The sequence below is a fragment of the Oncorhynchus masou genome, chromosome 24, assembly GCF_036934945.1.
Source record: "Oncorhynchus masou masou isolate Uvic2021 chromosome 24, UVic_Omas_1.1, whole genome shotgun sequence".
Classification (NCBI taxonomy): domain Eukaryota; kingdom Metazoa; phylum Chordata; class Actinopteri; order Salmoniformes; family Salmonidae; genus Oncorhynchus; species Oncorhynchus masou.
Window position 1 is genome coordinate 64,108,277 of NC_088235.1, and position 18,226 is coordinate 64,126,502.

Below are 18,226 nucleotides of genomic sequence, written 5' to 3' on the forward strand. Positions count from 1 at the left end.
CTATTAGTCAATTGAAATGCCACAGACTTGGTTGGCCCTGTTGCCTACTATCATGAGGTGTCCCGGCGTAAAATTAGTTCAACTGAAGTCACCCTTCGAAATCTTTCAGATATATTTTAAAGGAAAATTACAATTGGCTCAGAACAGGGCAGCACAGCTGGCCCTTGGATGTACACAGAGATAAAACATTAATCATATGCATGTCAATCTCTCCTGGCTCAAAGTGGAGGAGAGATTGACTTCATCACTACTTGTATTTGAGAGAGATATTGACATGTTGAAAGCACCGAGCTGTCTGTTTAAACGACTAGCACACAGCTTAGCCACCCATGCATCCACTCAGGTCTCTTCACAATCCCTAAATCCAGAACAGACTATGGGAGGCGCACAGTGCTACATAGAGCCATGACTACATGGAAATCTATTCCACATCAGGTAACTGATGCAAGCAGTATAATCAGATTTAAAAAACAGATAAAAATGCATCTGCGAAGCAACACAAACATAGGCACAGACACATGCATACACACACATGATAACATAAGCACTGTACACACACGTACACATGGATTTTGTGTTGTAGATATGTGGTAGTGGAGTAGGGGCCTGAGGGCACACACTTAGTGTGTTGTGAAATCTGTTATGAATGTATTGTAATGTTTTTAAAATTGTATAACTGCCTTAATAATTTCGCCGGATCCCAGGAAGAGTAGCTGCCTCTAATGGGGATCCATAATAAATAAAAATACAAAATACAAAGTCAATCTTAGATATAATTTACAGAGTGTACCCTCGGTAATAACAATGAAATAACAATTTATAATCATATACATAAGCATATGTATATGATCATGTCAATGTTTTGGACACGCACTCGATAGCATTTTCTTACACTTGTGGGTCACCAAAGATGGGCTTTATAATAATGATAATGACTAAAAACCTACAGTTATCTTATTCCAACAGTGCGAGTTTAATGGATTAAGAAAACATCATACGTATTTTCATTGGAATTCAGCAATAGCAAAAATAATGAATATATCACTAAAACATGTACGTTTATTGCGGTACATACTAGGTTATACATTACGATTGGCTTTATTGTTATGGTACAGACTTTGTAAACCTCAAATTACCAATGATAAAGTTTTCATCAGTGAATGTTGGACTTGCACTAGATATGGTAGGCCTACGTAGTCCTAAAAGAATGGATCGTTAGTTGGTATGTCAATACAACAAACGAACTGCACTGAACGTCGTGTGGATCCAATATCCATTACTCCAATATTCTAGCCAATAGAAATTGGGGAGACCTCAATCCTTGACTAATCACAAACGGATTGGAGAAAATGAAAACACGGAAAGACGATGCCAGGGTATGTGGTGGGGTATGCTGGAATTACCATAATAATGGAAAATAAAAATGGAATTTAAAAGGTAGGCCTACATGTAAAATGTTTATTTAAACAAAACTATGTGCTGGCTATGGGTAAACACACCCAGTTCAATGGTTTGTAGGCTACATTTTACACTAAGAATTTATCACACATGTCAAAAAATTTTAAACCGAATTTTAGCACTCTACTTCAACCTAAAAATCAACACTGATAAACATGAAGGCCCCTTTAAGACCAACTGCCCTCAGGCCTTATCGGTAGACATAAATGCAAACGTAAGTACCTTGAGCTTTTCTACGGGTTCAGATGAGTGTGTAAAATGTTCTGAAGATCTGGTTCTGAACGAATCCGTTCCGTTTTGCTCGAGTCCGCCTCTCTGTGCCTGTTCCTATTGACGCACTTAAAGACTCTTCCCTCAACCTTAAGGCGAGTAGCAGCGACCAATCACCATGCCATTACAGGCTTCAGAGGAAGCTGTTTATGTGACTCCAGCGCTAATTAGGCTCATGAACTAACAAATCGCTTGCACAACTGTGAGGAACCGATCACATCCATGGATTGTCTGGCGCAGTCGACCACCTTTATGGCTATTAATTGATTTGTTGTTACTTTGGCTTCTATTCTTGCTGCACTCTTTGCTCCAAAGTTATTTATGCAGACAAACTTTCTCGGTGTGGAGTAGTAGCCTATTTTTACGAAGAACGCCTGCACCTCTTAAATTCTAAACTGGGGAATCTTGACTATCAAACCATGTTTCAACCTACACCGAAGAGGTGTTTTACCATAGAATCGTTGGTAGCGAAGGATAATCCTCTACCAGTTTCGAGGTCAGAGGAACCCATACGACCAGCGGCTCTGAGCTATGCAAACTCCAGCCAGATGAATCCATTTCTGAACGGGTTTCATTCCAGCGGCAGGGGCGTCTACTCTAATCCGGACTTGGTGTTTGCTGAGGCGGTCTCACATCATAACAACTCCGGTGTCCCAGTTCATTCGGTGCCTCCTCCACACGCTTTGGCTCACCCACTTTCGTCCTCGCATAGTCCGCACCCTCTTTTTGCCAGCCAGCAAAGGGACCCCTCTACTTTTTACCCATGGCTAATACATAGATATAGGTACTTGGGTCACAGATTCCAAGGTAGGTTGAGATCGCATTTGTCTCTTTGGCGTATTTTATTACGGATTTGTACTGTTTGTCTTTTGGGATTTTCCATAGCATTTCTCGTTAACTGTAGTTTATATAACATGTATTTACAAGGATAAAGACACGAATGCTATAGTGACGTAAATATCAGTGAGCTATCGAAATATATATTTGTGGTGTCTTGAACAAGCGTTTAAACTATTTGTCTGTTATAGGCTAATTAGAACTGTTAACCTGGAGTAGACTACTTTCAGTAATGTAGGGCATAGTATTTCTTAAGGTGGTTACACGGGTTCACATGTATTTTGCCTGTAGCCGATAATTTACATTTTGTTGAAGAAATCGCAGTGTGGACTTAAAGTCCTTTAGCATCTAAAACATTTTATTGAAACGCAAGTAATCATAACACCATAAAAATCTAAATTGTAGATCTATATTATTAATTGGATTGTTATTTTTTAACAAAATGGTTGACTTTAAAAAAAATTGTTATTAATTCATTTTCTCGTTTTAAAAATGTGTGTGTTTAAACTGAGTGCAAATCAACTGAACAACATTGATAGAAGCCTGTGTCATTTATTGCAATCGTCTGTGCCATGGAATATGCTATGGGTAATATTTGTGGGCTATGTGTTTATGGCCAAAACTGCTGTTTTAAGAAATTGTACACTATGCACTTTTAAAATCACACTATTAATTTATACGCCCCCAAATTGGACTGTCATTTGAAAACATTGTTTTATGCTGGTGCATGCACATACGTATCTGAGACGTGCAAATTGTATAGTAGACCAAACTAAACGATTTATTTTAATTTGGAACGAATAATGGTTACAAGTGTCTTGTTAATAATTAAGACAAATGTAGGGTTAATGTATCCTGTGTTATTCTCCAGCATATACTTACATTAAAGCCTACCAGAGACTGTAATATAGAAAATAAAAGTTTTAAAAGGGGTAGCCTATATGCTCCCAGAACTCTTTGTTATTGTAGACTATTATATTTTCAATGTGTAGTGTTTTTAAGATAACCAAAGACGGGATAGACTCGCCGCTTAAATAGCTACTGCATAATCCTAACATTGCCATTTGAAGACTATAAACTGTATCAATTTGCTATTGTTTAAGTTCTTGCTGTCGAAAAAAAATCAAGGTGTTCCTGTGTCTAAATTGGTCTCGATGTTCAATTGAGTGGTGCCGTAGACTTTAGTTAAGAGTTAGAAGGCCCAAGTCTACCGTATAACCAAAATATGATAATGGCATCATCGTCTCTTTAGCCTCAGTTTGCAAGATTGTTCATAATGAATATCCCTCCCATTGTCGTTTTCAGGTAACGAAACAAGCCCGGAGAGCTTCCTTTTGCACAATGCATTGGCCAGAAAGCCCAAAAGAATTCGGACAGCTTTTTCACCTTCGCAACTTCTGCGGCTTGAGCACGCATTTGAAAAAAACCATTACGTCGTAGGTGCAGAACGAAAACAGCTTGCGCACACCCTTAGCCTCACAGAAACTCAGGTAAGAACATTTTCCCTGAATTTAATATTCACAGGTTTATCGTTAAATCCGCATCAGTTCTACTTTGAATAGGGAATGGATTTAAAATACGATCATGTCAAGTTGCATCAAACCTGACATGACCCACAGGTTACAACAATAACTGTTTTTGTGTAGACTACGGAATCTGGAATATGCTAAATTTTCTCGGAATAATTAGGCTACTTATTGAGAATTCAAAGTTCTCATTGCATAAACTATAAGTGACATTAGAGATATTATACAAATATATATTGAAAACAGATAATATGTTGTATATTTGGGGAAACTGCACAAATGCCATACTTAGAGGAAAGGTTCCATATAGCATAGAACCAAAAAATGGTTCTAACGCTTTCTTTATATATGGAACCCCTAAAACTTCTTTAGGCCTAAATAACCCTTTTGTATGCTTATTTTCACTGAACCAAATGGTTCTAGAACCCCAAAATAAACACATTTCTAAGAGTGTATGGTTAAATATAGGCCTAGACCCAATCTATCTAGCAAAATGTCCTAGACTAGGCCTAATTTAAGAATTTAAATGAAGGGGGAAAACGATAGAAATGAAAACAAGTTTATTCATTTTTCAAAATCACTTTTTGGATTAACGTATAACCCGCAGTTTTAGAGAGACAAACAAATAAATGTATAGGCTACACCATTGGCATTGAAGCTTTAGTTGGAGCAAATCCATGATCATAGGCTATAACCTCGTTTTAGGCGGGGTTGAGAGAAAAAAGGTTCCCATTCAAAATGGAGGGCAATTAACCAGTTAACCATTTTATAGGATCTATGGCACGCTAAAAAGAAGGAGCCAGACTCAATGAATTTTCCTGGCCATATTTAAGATCGTATTTGTGCCTATCAGCTTGCGGAACGGTCGGTGTCTTTTGTCCCAGTGTCACCACCAGCTCTTCTCTAAACGGAGGCTATTAGAGGGGAATGAGGAAGAAATGAACCATCGCCCACTTCAATTAGCTGACTGAAAGCACATTAAATGCACCTCACTTGCCAAGCTGTCGGACGAATGGCTTGTAGATATGAATATAGCCCACTGTAGCCTATTGATATGCATTTACAAAAGGCTTAAAATTAACAGGTTTATGTATAAGAAATCTGGATTTTGACAATTGTTTGAAATTATTATAAATTAAATTAAACATATTTATGCAATTGCATATCCATGGTCCTATTTGCGTCATGTTTTTTTTCGACCTATAGGCTTAGGGACATCAATTTCTGGTATATTGGCTTATGTTTATACTAGGCTATAACCGACATAGACCTAGAGCATGCATGCCGTTTTTTTTTTTTTTTTACCTTTATCCCATAAAGGTATGAATGGACTACCCCTACATTTATTCATTAAATCATTTTTTTTTTATCTTGGAAAATAACCTTACTTCTAGCCTATAATATAAAGCTTTTAGTGCCATAGCATTGGGCAAATTTTCACACGGCAATCTATGAGAGCCTATGTTTATCTTTTGCGGTTCTGCAATTTGAATTCACACTTTGCGCACATGGGTGGTTTTTGTTTAGTATTTGTGAATTTATTCTAGCCTTTATTTATTTCCCTTAGGTAAAAGTGTGGTTTCAGAACCGAAGAACCAAGTTCAAACGGCAAAAGTTGGAGGAGGAGGGTTCAGATTCGCAACAGAAGAAGAAGGGGACCCATCACATAAACCGATGGAGACTTGCAACAAAACAAGGATCGGGAAGTCCCGAGGAAATTGACGTCACTTCAGACGATTAAAATAGCCTACTAAATTGTTTGAACCTGTGACAGCCGCGTGGCGTGAAGTATGACGTGGCTAAGGATGCTGTGTACAGGGAGAGTGTTAAGCTAATGTCACATTTCGATTCTTCGGAGATCGGCAGCTGAGGGTGAGAGAATTCAGATTGGTGGCACTGCTGTCACCATGGGTCTGTCAATACGTATCAAAATCCCAGGCGAAAGTGATCGACAGTATCGCAGTCCACTTACCTGTCCCCCTTCCACGCACCAACCCACCACTACAATCTCCCACGAACCTCCCAAAAATGAATCTCCAATTCACATTGGAAATTTGCACTTCTGAAAGTTTCTAAATATGAACGTTTCCACTCAAGATACCAAAATACAAAACTGTTTTTGTAAAACTTGAATTGCATGGACTTTCTGGTAGTTGTTATAATTTGATTATTTTTTCAAAACACAACTTTGTTTTTACTCAATCTCAGAGATGTTGTGCTTCTTCCTTTTTACAAAGTGTGCAGTCTTTTAATTAATGATTATCGTGTTAAAGTGATTGTGAAAACAGTATGAAGTAGCAGTGCTGCGTTAGTGTTTTTAAAGAAAACACAAATGGAAATGAATTTCGAAAACTTTATAAAAGTTTATCAAACCACATATGAAGTACTTAAAGGGAAAGTATCCAAGACACTCCTTAAACCCAAGCTTTACCATGTCTCTGTTATTCTGGCCCGAGCATATTGTCAGGACTTGACCCTCCCGTGAGAGTTGCCACGAAGGACTAATGCAAGAAATGACAGCCATAGAGGCGAGAGAACTTCAAGCACTGAGCGTTTCCATGTACAGAGATAGTCCAACAAAAAGTTAATGTTTCTGTTAAACCCTCTTTTACCAGAATGTACATAATTTTGTGTTTGTGTTAAGTTTGCTACAATTTTAACACAAAGTATACTTCCAAGAAGTATGTAATTGTCAATATTTTGTCAATAAAGTTTTATCAATATGTTGCGCGCAGAGTAAAAGTAGGCCTAATGGTTTTGATTTACGAACAGCTTTCCTATCTTGACATTTTATACCCGCTGTCACCAATCACCCGCTTCATAGCCTATATCTTGATTTTGGTCATACCAGTCTCTCAAGTAGCCTACACTTGAGGTAGCTCTATGACACATTTCAGAGGGAATCCAGACAATGTGGAGGCTTGTTAAAGTAACTTATAAATCATGCTATTACGAGAGAACGCAATATTTTTTTTTTCTGTAGCAAGTGCATGATTGTTTTTCCGAGAGGGGCAGCGTCTGGTCTGCTCAGGCTACAAAGAGTCCTACGAGCTTTTGTGAAAGTGCAAATCAGTTTGGGCAATTATCATGGGAGTAATATGAGGGGGAAAGGGGATGCATTGCCCAGTGGTCCACGTTAATCTCTTAATCCGTGGATCCAATGGGGTTTGGTTGGACATAATTTAGTACAATCTGACTACCCCTCAAGAAGCGATAAGAGAAGGTTGCAATGTGCAGCAAAATGGGATCTTTGTTTAATATCTTGTCTCGTACAGCCACAGATATACACACGCTCTTCCCACAAAACAGCATCAATCCATGCCTAGGCTACTCTTCTCATTTATGTGCAGCCTATTATGCTTGTGTGCGGGAAAAAAGCAAAGCATATTATAAAAAAAAATGTAAAAATCGTTTTTACATCTATGTGAGACCTTTTATATAGCCTACCCACATCGTTCATTATAAATGACTCAAAAATAACAAGGCACATAGGAAAACTATTTACACTAGTTTTCAGAAATGTGTCAAATCCACTATGCACGATTTATGATGTGAGGTGTAGTGTTTATTTCTATAATTGTTTCACAGCTTGAAAATTAGCTTTTCGGAGGGGGTGGTGTGGGGGGGCTATAGGCCTATATACAAACTATATGGATGGGGAATTTAAATAGGCCCATGCACTATAACAGCAATAAAAATCTTCAGAGAATACCATTAGCTTTGAAAAAACCCTAAAAGCTTTATTACAAACCCAGCTTTGAAATAGGGGGATTAGAGGGCTGAAAGGGTCCCACAATAGTTAGAAGAAAAGGTTTCATGCTAATGAGGTTAATGCCCTTTGTATCTCCGGACTCCACAACTTCATTACTCCTATCTCGGGCAACACCGAGCGGCTCAGAGCGCGCAATCCACTCGAGCTTTTCCCTACCCTGCCTAAAGAAGGATTTGATAGCAGTCCTGTTCAAACTAGATAATTATATCTTTTCAAGTTGGAATTAAGATAAAGAAAGTGCAGTGAAGGCGGTGAGCCTTGATCCGCTGCAAACAAATTTGGCGCACTTTCTCCCTCCGCCTTGCCTCAATAGGCAGGATAGCCCCCTCATTAGGCTATGACTTGGTCTCCTTTTATTACATTTTCACTCTTTTGATTTAAACAAGCCAATATTTTGAATTTAATGGCAGATCCTTGCATTTAACGAAATTAAATAAATAACAGAACCATATATGTTAAAATTTACGTGTTTCCCTATGAATAGCCAATGCCTATATCATTCACAGACCAAATGTTGTTGATTTTTTTACTTAACTACGCAAGTCAGTTAAGAACAAATTCTTATTAACAATGACGGCCTACCTCGGCCAAACCCTAACGAAGCTGGGCCAATTGTGCGCCGGCCTATAGGACTCCTAATCAGTGCCGGCTGTGATACAGCATGGAAACGAACCAGGGTCTGTAGTGACGCCTCTAGCACTGTCGTTCTGCTCCAAACAAGGCAGTTAACCTACTGTTCCTAAGCTGTCATTGTAAATAAGAATTTATTCTTAACTCACTTGCCTAAAAAAAAAAAAGTATATATTAGAGTGACTATATTTGTCAAATAGGCTTAATGGATTAACACTGCATTCTATCTGGTGTCAATTTATTTTATTCAACATAGCTCTGTGTTTTTGTGATAAAGACCATGATAGGCCTATATATTGCATAGGAGTTTGTACATAAAGACAAACCTTCTCATTTTTATAAGGCCGACAAATGCAAGGATTTAATGATCTTTTGTTTCGACAATTTACCATGATCACTGAGGTGACAGAGTAAAGCAGAAGCCCGAGGGATAAAGTACCAATGTGCATAGAAAAGCGCACCTGTCTTGAACAAGGCAGGTCCCACTGGGCACAGACGTCAATTCAACGTCTATTCAGCGTTGTTTCAACATAGTTTCATTGAAGTTAGGTGGAAAACAACGTTGATTCAACCAGTGTGTGCCCAGTGGGCTGACGTTGTTGGTATTTTTATTGTACTGTTTCCTCCACTCAAATTTGCTCCGAGTCAGTGAATGTTAGGTTATGAGGTGCTAGACCTCATATATCAATCGATTACTTTCCCAAACAATCAAGCTGTGCGTATGGGGAGTGCTGGGGACCCTGTGACCCGCTTATCTAACCTTGCGCTGCTATAGGCAGTACAGGGGCTAAAGCGTTTTTTTTTGTGCCACGCTTATTAAGGACTGGGAAACGATCACTCATCAAAGCCCCATGGCTTTGGTTTATTATTAAGTTACTTAGCTTGGTCCTCGTTTACCAGTTGTGATGTAACTTAAGCATTACGATGATCGTACCAGATGCATTGTTATTTACGAGTCAACTTGTTAAGTGTTCCCCTAACAAGTACGTATTATAACGTTCACTTAGTGATTTCAATAGTATTGTAATAGCCTAGAGAACTATATGTCTATTTAGCCTGTGTATTTTTTAATGCTGTCATCTCGTTTTTCATTTGAAGCATCATTTTATCCTTCACTTGTTTGTAGCAATTGCCTACTTTGGAAACTTTGTATTAGTAGTCAACTTCCTTCTGATGTTTTGGCAGTCACAGTCAGACACGTAGCCTAATCATCTTGATTCTATGTTTAGCGCGGATCGTCTGTGAATAAAGTGACGCGGAAGGGCAAAAAAAAGCGGTCAGGATCACTCGTAGACGTGTGAAGGTTTTTAATAGCCACATTAATAACGAAGTTTCTAACGAAGGCTCTGGTAAATGAGGCCCTGATCATTGCTGGCTGCTAAATACTGTGAGAAATATGGATTCTGACACCATCTGAAAGGCTTGTGCATAAGCCAAAGGTCTACTTACCTGATGTGAAATTATTATCCTTTAAAAAGCGGTCATATCAAATGCAGTGACCCAAAACCCCCAATCTACAATTAGTACCTAGGCTATAATTAGCCAACGTCTGCTGAAGTCACTAATGTGAATGGTATTTGGATGGCGACCGGCGACCACTACACACCACTTTCCTGCTATATCCTAAATACTGAAAACAAGTAGGCTATATCTGCAAAAACAAACACACATTAGTTGAAGCCCACTAGTTAAAACATGCAATGAGACTAATCCGCTCGTGTTAGCCTAGGCCCTGTAGTCTACTGATAACTCGCACTTTCAAATTAATCGAAATATCTATTACATCACCATTAGGCACAGACAACTTTAATCATGGCTTATATCGTTCATGTTTATAATTTACGATTCAGTTTTTGAAGACTTACTTTTTTGCTTTGCATTTAGGCTACTGGTAGGCCTATGCTGTAGCGCATATGCTTAATTCTGTCATTCACGTTGCTTGACACCAGGTAGACCTATACAGTGCGGTGTACACAATGTCAGCTACGGCCTTTTCACGTTCTCATCTCGTATAGTAAGTGGGTTTAAGTCAAGTCAGAGAATAACATGTTTTTGAGCTGCCGACGCACTGTAAGAATTTGATGCCAGGACAAACTGATCTATCCTGTTTCACAAATTGCATCTGAAATTGATCCTTCAAACGAGAGAATGAACCCTAAACAATTCCCTTGGCCTTGACATAAGGTACAGTGATAAATATACAAGACTAATTAGCAATCACCATATAATCATCTTCCAAATTGCGTAATAAATTAAATTAAACATTATAGTGTCTCGGAAACAGTTTCTCATTTTATTATTAACGAGGGAGGGGCTCGCATAGGCCTATTGAGATTATTGTTTTCCAAACACAACAATTTTCATTTTTACATGCAGAAGGCAGAGCCAATTGTTATTTAGATTGGCGGACTTCACTGAGAGTTCACTGACTTTTTCTAGGGATATTGATCGGGTGGTTTTGACACGTATTGGGGAAAAATACCCCTTTTGGAAACATGGAGCAACAACTACAAAACAGAGATTTTGATTCAACTTTACGTGCCCTTTTCAAAATAATATTTCTGAAATTTGAGTGTCGAAGGTTTCATGTTGTTATATAGTTGATATAGGGCCTAACTGAGGACACACACACGTGAATTTATTGAGATTAATCTGGATAAGATTATATTCAATTTAGGAGACAGATACACCCTATTCATTCGAGAAGTGCAATCTATAATTTTGAATTTATTACTTTGTATGGTGGATAGGGCTATGGGCCATACGTTCAGCAGAGGTAAACACTTTTCAATATCACCGATTAGTACCCTCCAAGCTCGTCATCAAGCTCGAGACCCTGGGTCTCGACCCCGTGATCCTCAACACTGGGGCCCCACAAGGGTGCGTTCTGAGCCCTCTCCTGTACTCCCTGTTCACCCACGACTGCGTGGCCACGCACGCCTCCAACTCAATCATCAAGTTTGCGGACGACACAACAGTGGTAGGCTTGATTACCAACAACGACGAGACGGCCTACAGGGAGGAGGTGAGGGCCCTCAGAGTGTGGTGTCAGGAAAATAACCTCACACTCAACGTCAACAAAACTAAGGAGATGATTGTGGACTTCAGGAAACAGCAGAGGGAACACCCCCCTTTCCACATCGATGGAACAGTAGTGGAGAGAGTAGCAAGTTTTAAGTTCCTCGGCATACACATCACAGACAAACTGAATTGGTCCACTCACACAGACAGCATCGTGAAGAAGGCGCAGCAGCGCCTCTTCAACCTCAGGAGGCTGAAGAAATTCGGCTTGTCACCAAAAGCACTCACAAACTTCTACATATGCACAATCGAGAGCATCCTGGCGGGCTGTATCACCGCCTGGTACGGCAACTGCTCCGCCCTCAACTGTAAGGCTCTCCAGAGGGTAGTGAGGTCTGCACAACGCATCACCGGGGGCAAACTACCTGCCCTCCAGGACACCTACACCACCCGATGTTACAGGAAGGCCATAAAGATCATCAAGGACATCAACCACCCGAGCCACTGCCTGTTCACCCCGCTATCATCCAGAAGGCGAGGTCAGTACAGGGGCATCAAAGCTGGGACCGAGAGACTGAAAAACAGCTTCTATCTCAAGGCCATCAGACTGTTAAACAGCCACCACTAACATTGAGTGGCTGCTGCCAACACACTGACACTGACTCAACTCCAGCCACTTTAATAATGGGAATTGATTGGAAATGATGTAAATATATCACTAGCCACTTTAAACAATGCTACCTTATATAATGTTACTTACCCTACATTATTCATCTCATATGCATACGTATATACATACTGTACTCTATATCATCGACTGCATCCTTATGTAATACATGTATCACTAGCCACTTTAACTATGCCACTTTGTTTACATACTCATCTCATATGTATATACTGTACTCGATACCATCTACTGTATCTTGCCTATGCTGCTCTGTACCATCACTCATTCATATATCCTTATGTACATATTCTTTATCCCCTTACACTGTGTATAAGACAGTAGTTTAGGAATTGTTAGTTAGATTACTTGTTGGTTATTACTGCATTATCGGAACTAGAAGCACAAGCATTTCGCTACACTCGCATTAACATCTGCTAACCATGTGTATTTGACAAATAAAATTTGATTTGATTTGATTAGCCTAGCATTGACTGCCCTATATAGCTCATTAAACGACTACTAATTACTGTCTCTATAGCCTTATATTTAGGCTAATATAATTTACATGTTAATTTAGAACACTTTCCTTAAGTGCCTCATTATAAAGTAAGAAACAAGTAGTCCTGATAACCGTAAGTGCCTATTTCCCAGATATGCATATATCATTTACGCCTATCATTGGCTACAATTCTATTTTAGTTTCAGGATAGCATACACCTGAAAATATTGTTTAGTGTAGTTTAGCATCTTATCCAAAGTAGCATATTATGCTTATTTCTCTCTAACGTTCTAATAGGGCCTACTTTTATTTGGGGGGCAAGACATATCCTATGGGCGCAGGATATGGGTGCACATATGGTTATGGATCGCGTTAAATATTCAGTGCTGACCCTTATGATGTTATTGGTGCTCAAAAATGTGTTAAAACGTTCTCCATGCGGCAGCCTATTTATTAAGATTATATATCGTAAGCTATTAAGTAGTACCATATTTTTGAGAAATTCCTTTATTACAGAATAGGTCTAGACTTGTGTTCTGCTCCTTGTGTTCGCACCATTAGTTGTTTGCGAGTGTTGCCAAATACATGCATCATGATGTAATGTAGGGTTCCTGACTGTTACTGTTGTTGGAATATTAATTCTAAATAATGGAAAATTCGGGTATTCCGGAATCCCCTGTCCCACCCCTTTCTACTTGATGTTATCTATAGCCCACAGAATGAGAGAGAGAGAGAGAGAGAGAGAGAGAGAGAGCGAGAGAGAGAGAGAGAGAGAGAGAAGAAGAAGCTTAGAGCAACGATGGGAGCTTTTTCAACATAAAGATGTTCTATTCTCTAACTCTAATTAGCAAACATCTGAATATTATTCTATGGAACATTGCAAATAAGCCATGTTTGGCAATAGGAACACGTAACCCTTCAACTAAATTTCTCTACGTCAGTGGTGTATAATTATATATTCTCCGTAGACCTAAATATTAATGACAGCAAATGCTGTGTCATTAATATTTAGCCAACCACAAGGTCAAACCCGGTTCCTAATTTGGTCAAGAGCGCAGCAGTGACAAATGGCCCACTTTATGATTAAACATTTATATCGGTGTTTCTGCAAGATGGTACTGGGAAACACCTGTAGACGTGTCTTTCGCCGTCTGTCAGGTTCCTAGGCTCCAGGGCTTCTTGGCTAGAGGCCGGTGACAAACCTCGTGCGGACAGTTTCAGCATCTGCTTGAACATTGACCAGCAGAGTGCAGTCACCTTGATGACCGGGATTAGCCTCCAGCGGACAGTGTTTTAAAGGCTTTTAACCACAGGAGGTTGGTGGCACCTTAATTAGGGAGAACGGGCTCGTGGAAAATGGCTGGAGCAGAATAAGTGTAATGGTATCGGGTGGTTTTGCCATTCAATTCAATTCGCTCCATTCCAGGCCATTATTACGAGTCGTCTTCCTCTCAGCAGCCTCCATTGCTTTTAACACAACCTCCAGTCGCACACACAATGTTACAGGTAAGTAGGGTTTCATGTATTATTTTATGTGGTTTGTTGGTCAATATAGAACTCGTTTGCAATGAGTGTGTTTGTATAAATATAGCCAAGTCATGTTTGTAATGGCTTAGCGATAAAACGACCATTGTGACTTATTTAAACTTCTGTGTTAGGCCTAGAGACCTCAAAACTAAACCTTTGTTTACTGAGGTTTATGAAGTTGTAAGGTTTCACTTAACAGAGGCCCATTAGTCTACCTTGCCCCTTTTTATGTCATGTTGGCCTAATCATATGTTCTCACATGTCCACAAACCCTTTAGTCAGAAAACAAATAATATCCCTATCTTCTGAAGTACTGCATTCAAAAACATTATACAGCGTACCGCAATCTGGTCTCAGAGCAAAACGTATGATATTTTACTACAATGCCACTAATTTAGTATGACATGTTACTTTACGCTAGGTTATATTACATTGGCCAAAATAGTATCCTACGTCTTGATAGTTTAGCATGATATATTATGTTTGACTTCTTTAGTATGATATGCTATGTTCAACTGTTTTAGTATGATATATTACATTTGACTGCTTTACTATGATATGCTACATTAGGTTAGGAGTTAAGGTTAGGGTTAAGGTTGGAAGTTAGGTTAAAGGGTTAGGGGAAGGGTTAGCTAACAGTCTAAGTAGTTGCAAAGTACCTCAAAAGTAGTAAGTAGTTACAAAGTTGACAATTAACTAAAATGCTGAAGTTGTCTGTGATGAGTATCAAACACGCAACCATTGGCTTGCTAGACGTTCACGGTATGCACCCACCCACCCCCTACTTTTGTTTCTGCCTTAAGTAACCTACTATAACACACTAGATCACCAAAGGTATGTGGACACCCCTTCAAATTAGTAGATGCTGTTATTTTAGCCACACCCGTTACTGACAGGTGTTTAAAATCGAGCACACAGCCATGCAATCTCAAAAGACAAACATTGGCAGTAGAATGGCCTTATTGAAGAGCTCAGTGACTTCCAACAAGTCAGTTAGTCAAATTTCTGCCCTGCTAGAGCTGCCCCGATCAACTGTAAGTGCTGTTATTGTGAAGTGGAAAGTCTAGGAACAACAATGGCTCAGTCACAAAGTGGTAGGCAACACAAGGTCACAGAACGGGACCAGGAAGTGCTGAAGTACAAAGCGTGTAAAAAATCATCTGTTCTCAGATGCAACACTCACTACCGCGTTCCAAACTGCCTCTGGAAGTAATGTCAGCACAATAACTGTTCATGGCAGAGCAGCTGCATACAATTTTAAGATCGCCTTGTGCAGTGCCAAGCATCGGCTGGAGTGTTGTAAAGCTCGCCGCCATTGGAGTGATGAATCACGCTTCTCCATCAGGTAGTCTGACGGATGAATCTGGGTTTGGTGGATGCCAGGAGAACACTACCTTCCCCAATGCAGAGTGCCAACTGTAAAGTTTGGTGGAGGAGGAAAAAATGGTCTGTGGCTGTTTTTCATGGTTCAGGCTCCTTAGTTCCAGTGAAGGGAAATCTTAACGCTACAGCATACAATGACATTCTAGACGATTTTGTGCTTCCAACTTTGTGGCAACTGTTTTAGCATGATAATGCCCCCGTGCACAAAGCGAGGGCCATACGGAAATGGTTTGTCAAGATCGGTGTGGAAGAGCTTTGGCCGGCCTGCACAGAGCCCTGACCTCAACCCCATTGAACATCTATGGGATGAATTGGAACGAAGGCTGCGAGCCAGGCCTAATCGCCCAACATCAGTGACCTCACTAATGCACATGTGGCTGAATGGAAGCAAGTCCCTGCAGCAATGTTCCAACATCTAGTGGAAAGCCTCCCCAGAAGAGTGGAAGCTGTTATAGCAGCAAAGGGGGGACCAACTCCCTATTAATGCCCATGATTTTGGAATGAAATGTTCCACGAGCAGGTGTCCACATACTTTTGGCCATGTAGTGTTTACCAAATGTAACATATCATACTAATTTGAGTGTCCTGGATTTACGTAGGCCAATGTAATGTAACCTAACGTCTAGTAACATATCATACTAAATGGAGTGGCACAGATTTTAGTAAAATATCGTACGCTTTGCTCTGAGACCAGGCTGCATATATCAGTAATCAACATTCCCTTCAGAGCACTAATGTGTAACATATGGCTGGACTGTACACCTGATAAAATACTTTAGGGGCCTTGCAGTTAGGAAAATCCTCAATTCGTTCCCTAAATAAAACAAACAATGGCTTCACTAAATATATCACATGTGCAGCCAAACTATTTAATGTCTCTTGACCTAGAGTTTACTCCTCCCACATCAGGACTCAGTGTGTTTCTGTTTGCTGACAATGAACTGTCCTTTAGATGTTTAGGGCCTGTTTTACATGGCACATTATGACAGCATGCCATGCAATAACAAAATGGAACAAATGCTTGTTGTTGTCTCAGGACCCACAGGGTAGGCCTATTCCAGCGATATTTTGGGATGGATAGAGGGCGGGAAGAGATGTACCACTAAAGCAATACGTTTCACTCACAGAGGCTGTAGGTCTACTCTTACCAATAGCAAGGTTGCTACCTACACCCCTCCTGGAAATATTATACTTTTTCCCCCTTACTGTTATATTTAGGGAGAGGTCTGATGGCGTAAATGCCATTTTCATTGCTTTAAAAATGTTTTTTACATTTAATATGAAATTAGTAGTTAATATGCACTCATTGTAGCAAAGACTACTATAAAGTGATATAATGTCAGTATTTTTTACAATAAGCCACCAAATGGTCCTCTGTGAAAGTTGAATGGCTTGGTCACTTACCTTGTCACTTTTGGGTCAAGATACCACATGATCAGGTGGATAATCCAATAACAGACAGGTCATTTGTCCAGCTCTATATCATTGCTCTTAGATGCCTGGACTCCATGGGGCGTGGTCAAGAAAACCCATGATATTAGCTCACCTCCACTGCTCCTCTGCACAAATGAATGTGCGTTTCTAACAATACACTCTAAAAAGAAAAGCTTCCTGAAGTATCTTTTAGGGGTTCTTCAAATTGAAACTGTTGGGGAACCTCTACTGAAGAACCCTTTAAAAGACACTAAAATCAACACTGACAACTAAAATATTGCGTTATTGTTGTTACTGTTATGCATATTATTATTAACAATTATAATAGGGGATTATAATAGGGGAGGGGGGGTAGTTAAAGAATGTACCCCAAAAGGTTCCCTTGAGGTTCCATTTAAACTACCCCCCCCTCCCCTATTATAATTGTTAATAAAAATATGCATAACAGTAACAACAATAACGCAATATTTTAGTTGTCAGTGTTTATTATGATTTTAGTGTCAAAGTAAAATAAAGAAAATCTAAATATGAGGTAAACTCCCAGCAGAGACCCAAGTCCAATGGGTATGTCCTCTGCCATGTTGATGTTAATGTGCTGATGTTAATGTGTTGATGTTCTCCGTGTCCATAGCCAGAATGAATGTGCAGTGCATGATGATTGAAGAGGTGTAGGGAGGGTGAAGTCTGTGAATCCAAAACATAGTAGTTATACAGATGATTAACAAAACATGCACACAACTGTATTCATACCTTGGTTTTGTGGTAAATGTGAATTTAGAAAAAAACTGTTTTAATAATGGTTTTCATACACATACCTTGTCCATAATGTAGAGGTCTATGGGATATTCATTGAGGAGGATGGTAAATGTGATCTGCATAACATACCAATACCAATTGACATACCATTCATTGTATGCCTCCTTGTCTGTATACCTACAGACACAAAAGTGAGCAGTTCAGTCATCTGCACCCAATACAGCTATCCTTTAACATATTCTTAAAGTAAACATATTCTTACCTCTTTGTTGATTGATATCCATGGAATTGTGTCCATTTTCGGTTTTAGAAAGATTTGCACAAATATGAAAAGATGCAGTCATCAGAAAACAATATAAATGTACATCATACCTTAACCCCCACCAACTAAGGAGGTTCCTCGATTAACCTCACCTCCTATGGGGTTCTTGGAAGAACTCTTTGGG

General features: G+C 39.5%; 1 protein-coding gene across 2 annotated transcripts; it reads left to right on the forward strand.

Moving 5' to 3' along the window:
• Window positions 1–1,845: 1,845 nt before the first annotated feature.
• Window positions 1,846–6,777, forward strand: LOC135511677 (homeobox protein EMX2). Of its 2 annotated transcripts, XM_064933159.1 has the most exons (3): window positions 1,846–2,535; window positions 3,871–4,055; window positions 5,659–6,777. In XM_064933159.1, the coding sequence occupies exons 1-3, from the start codon at window positions 2,148–2,150 to the stop codon at window positions 5,830–5,832; spliced, it is 747 nt and encodes a 248-aa protein (XP_064789231.1). In that variant the 5' UTR covers window positions 1,846–2,147; the 3' UTR covers window positions 5,833–6,777. The 2 variants fall into 2 exon arrangements, with proteins under 2 accessions (XP_064789231.1, XP_064789232.1); XM_064933160.1 differs by lacking the exon at window positions 3,871–4,055.
• The last annotated feature ends 11,449 nt before the right edge of the window (window positions 6,778–18,226 follow it).

Bases quoted from the DNA above. Each gene is read 5' to 3' on its own strand.
- LOC135511677 (XM_064933159.1), top strand. From the start codon at position 2,148: ATGTTTCAACCTACACCGAAGAGGTGTTTTACCATAGAATCGTTGGTA. The intron at 2,536-3,870 runs GTAGGTTGAGAT...TGTCGTTTTCAG, and splicing joins CTTGGGTCACAGATTCCAAG to GTAACGAAACAAGCCCGGAG. The intron at 4,056-5,658 runs GTAAGAACATTT...TATTTCCCTTAG, and splicing joins TTAGCCTCACAGAAACTCAG to GTAAAAGTGTGGTTTCAGAA.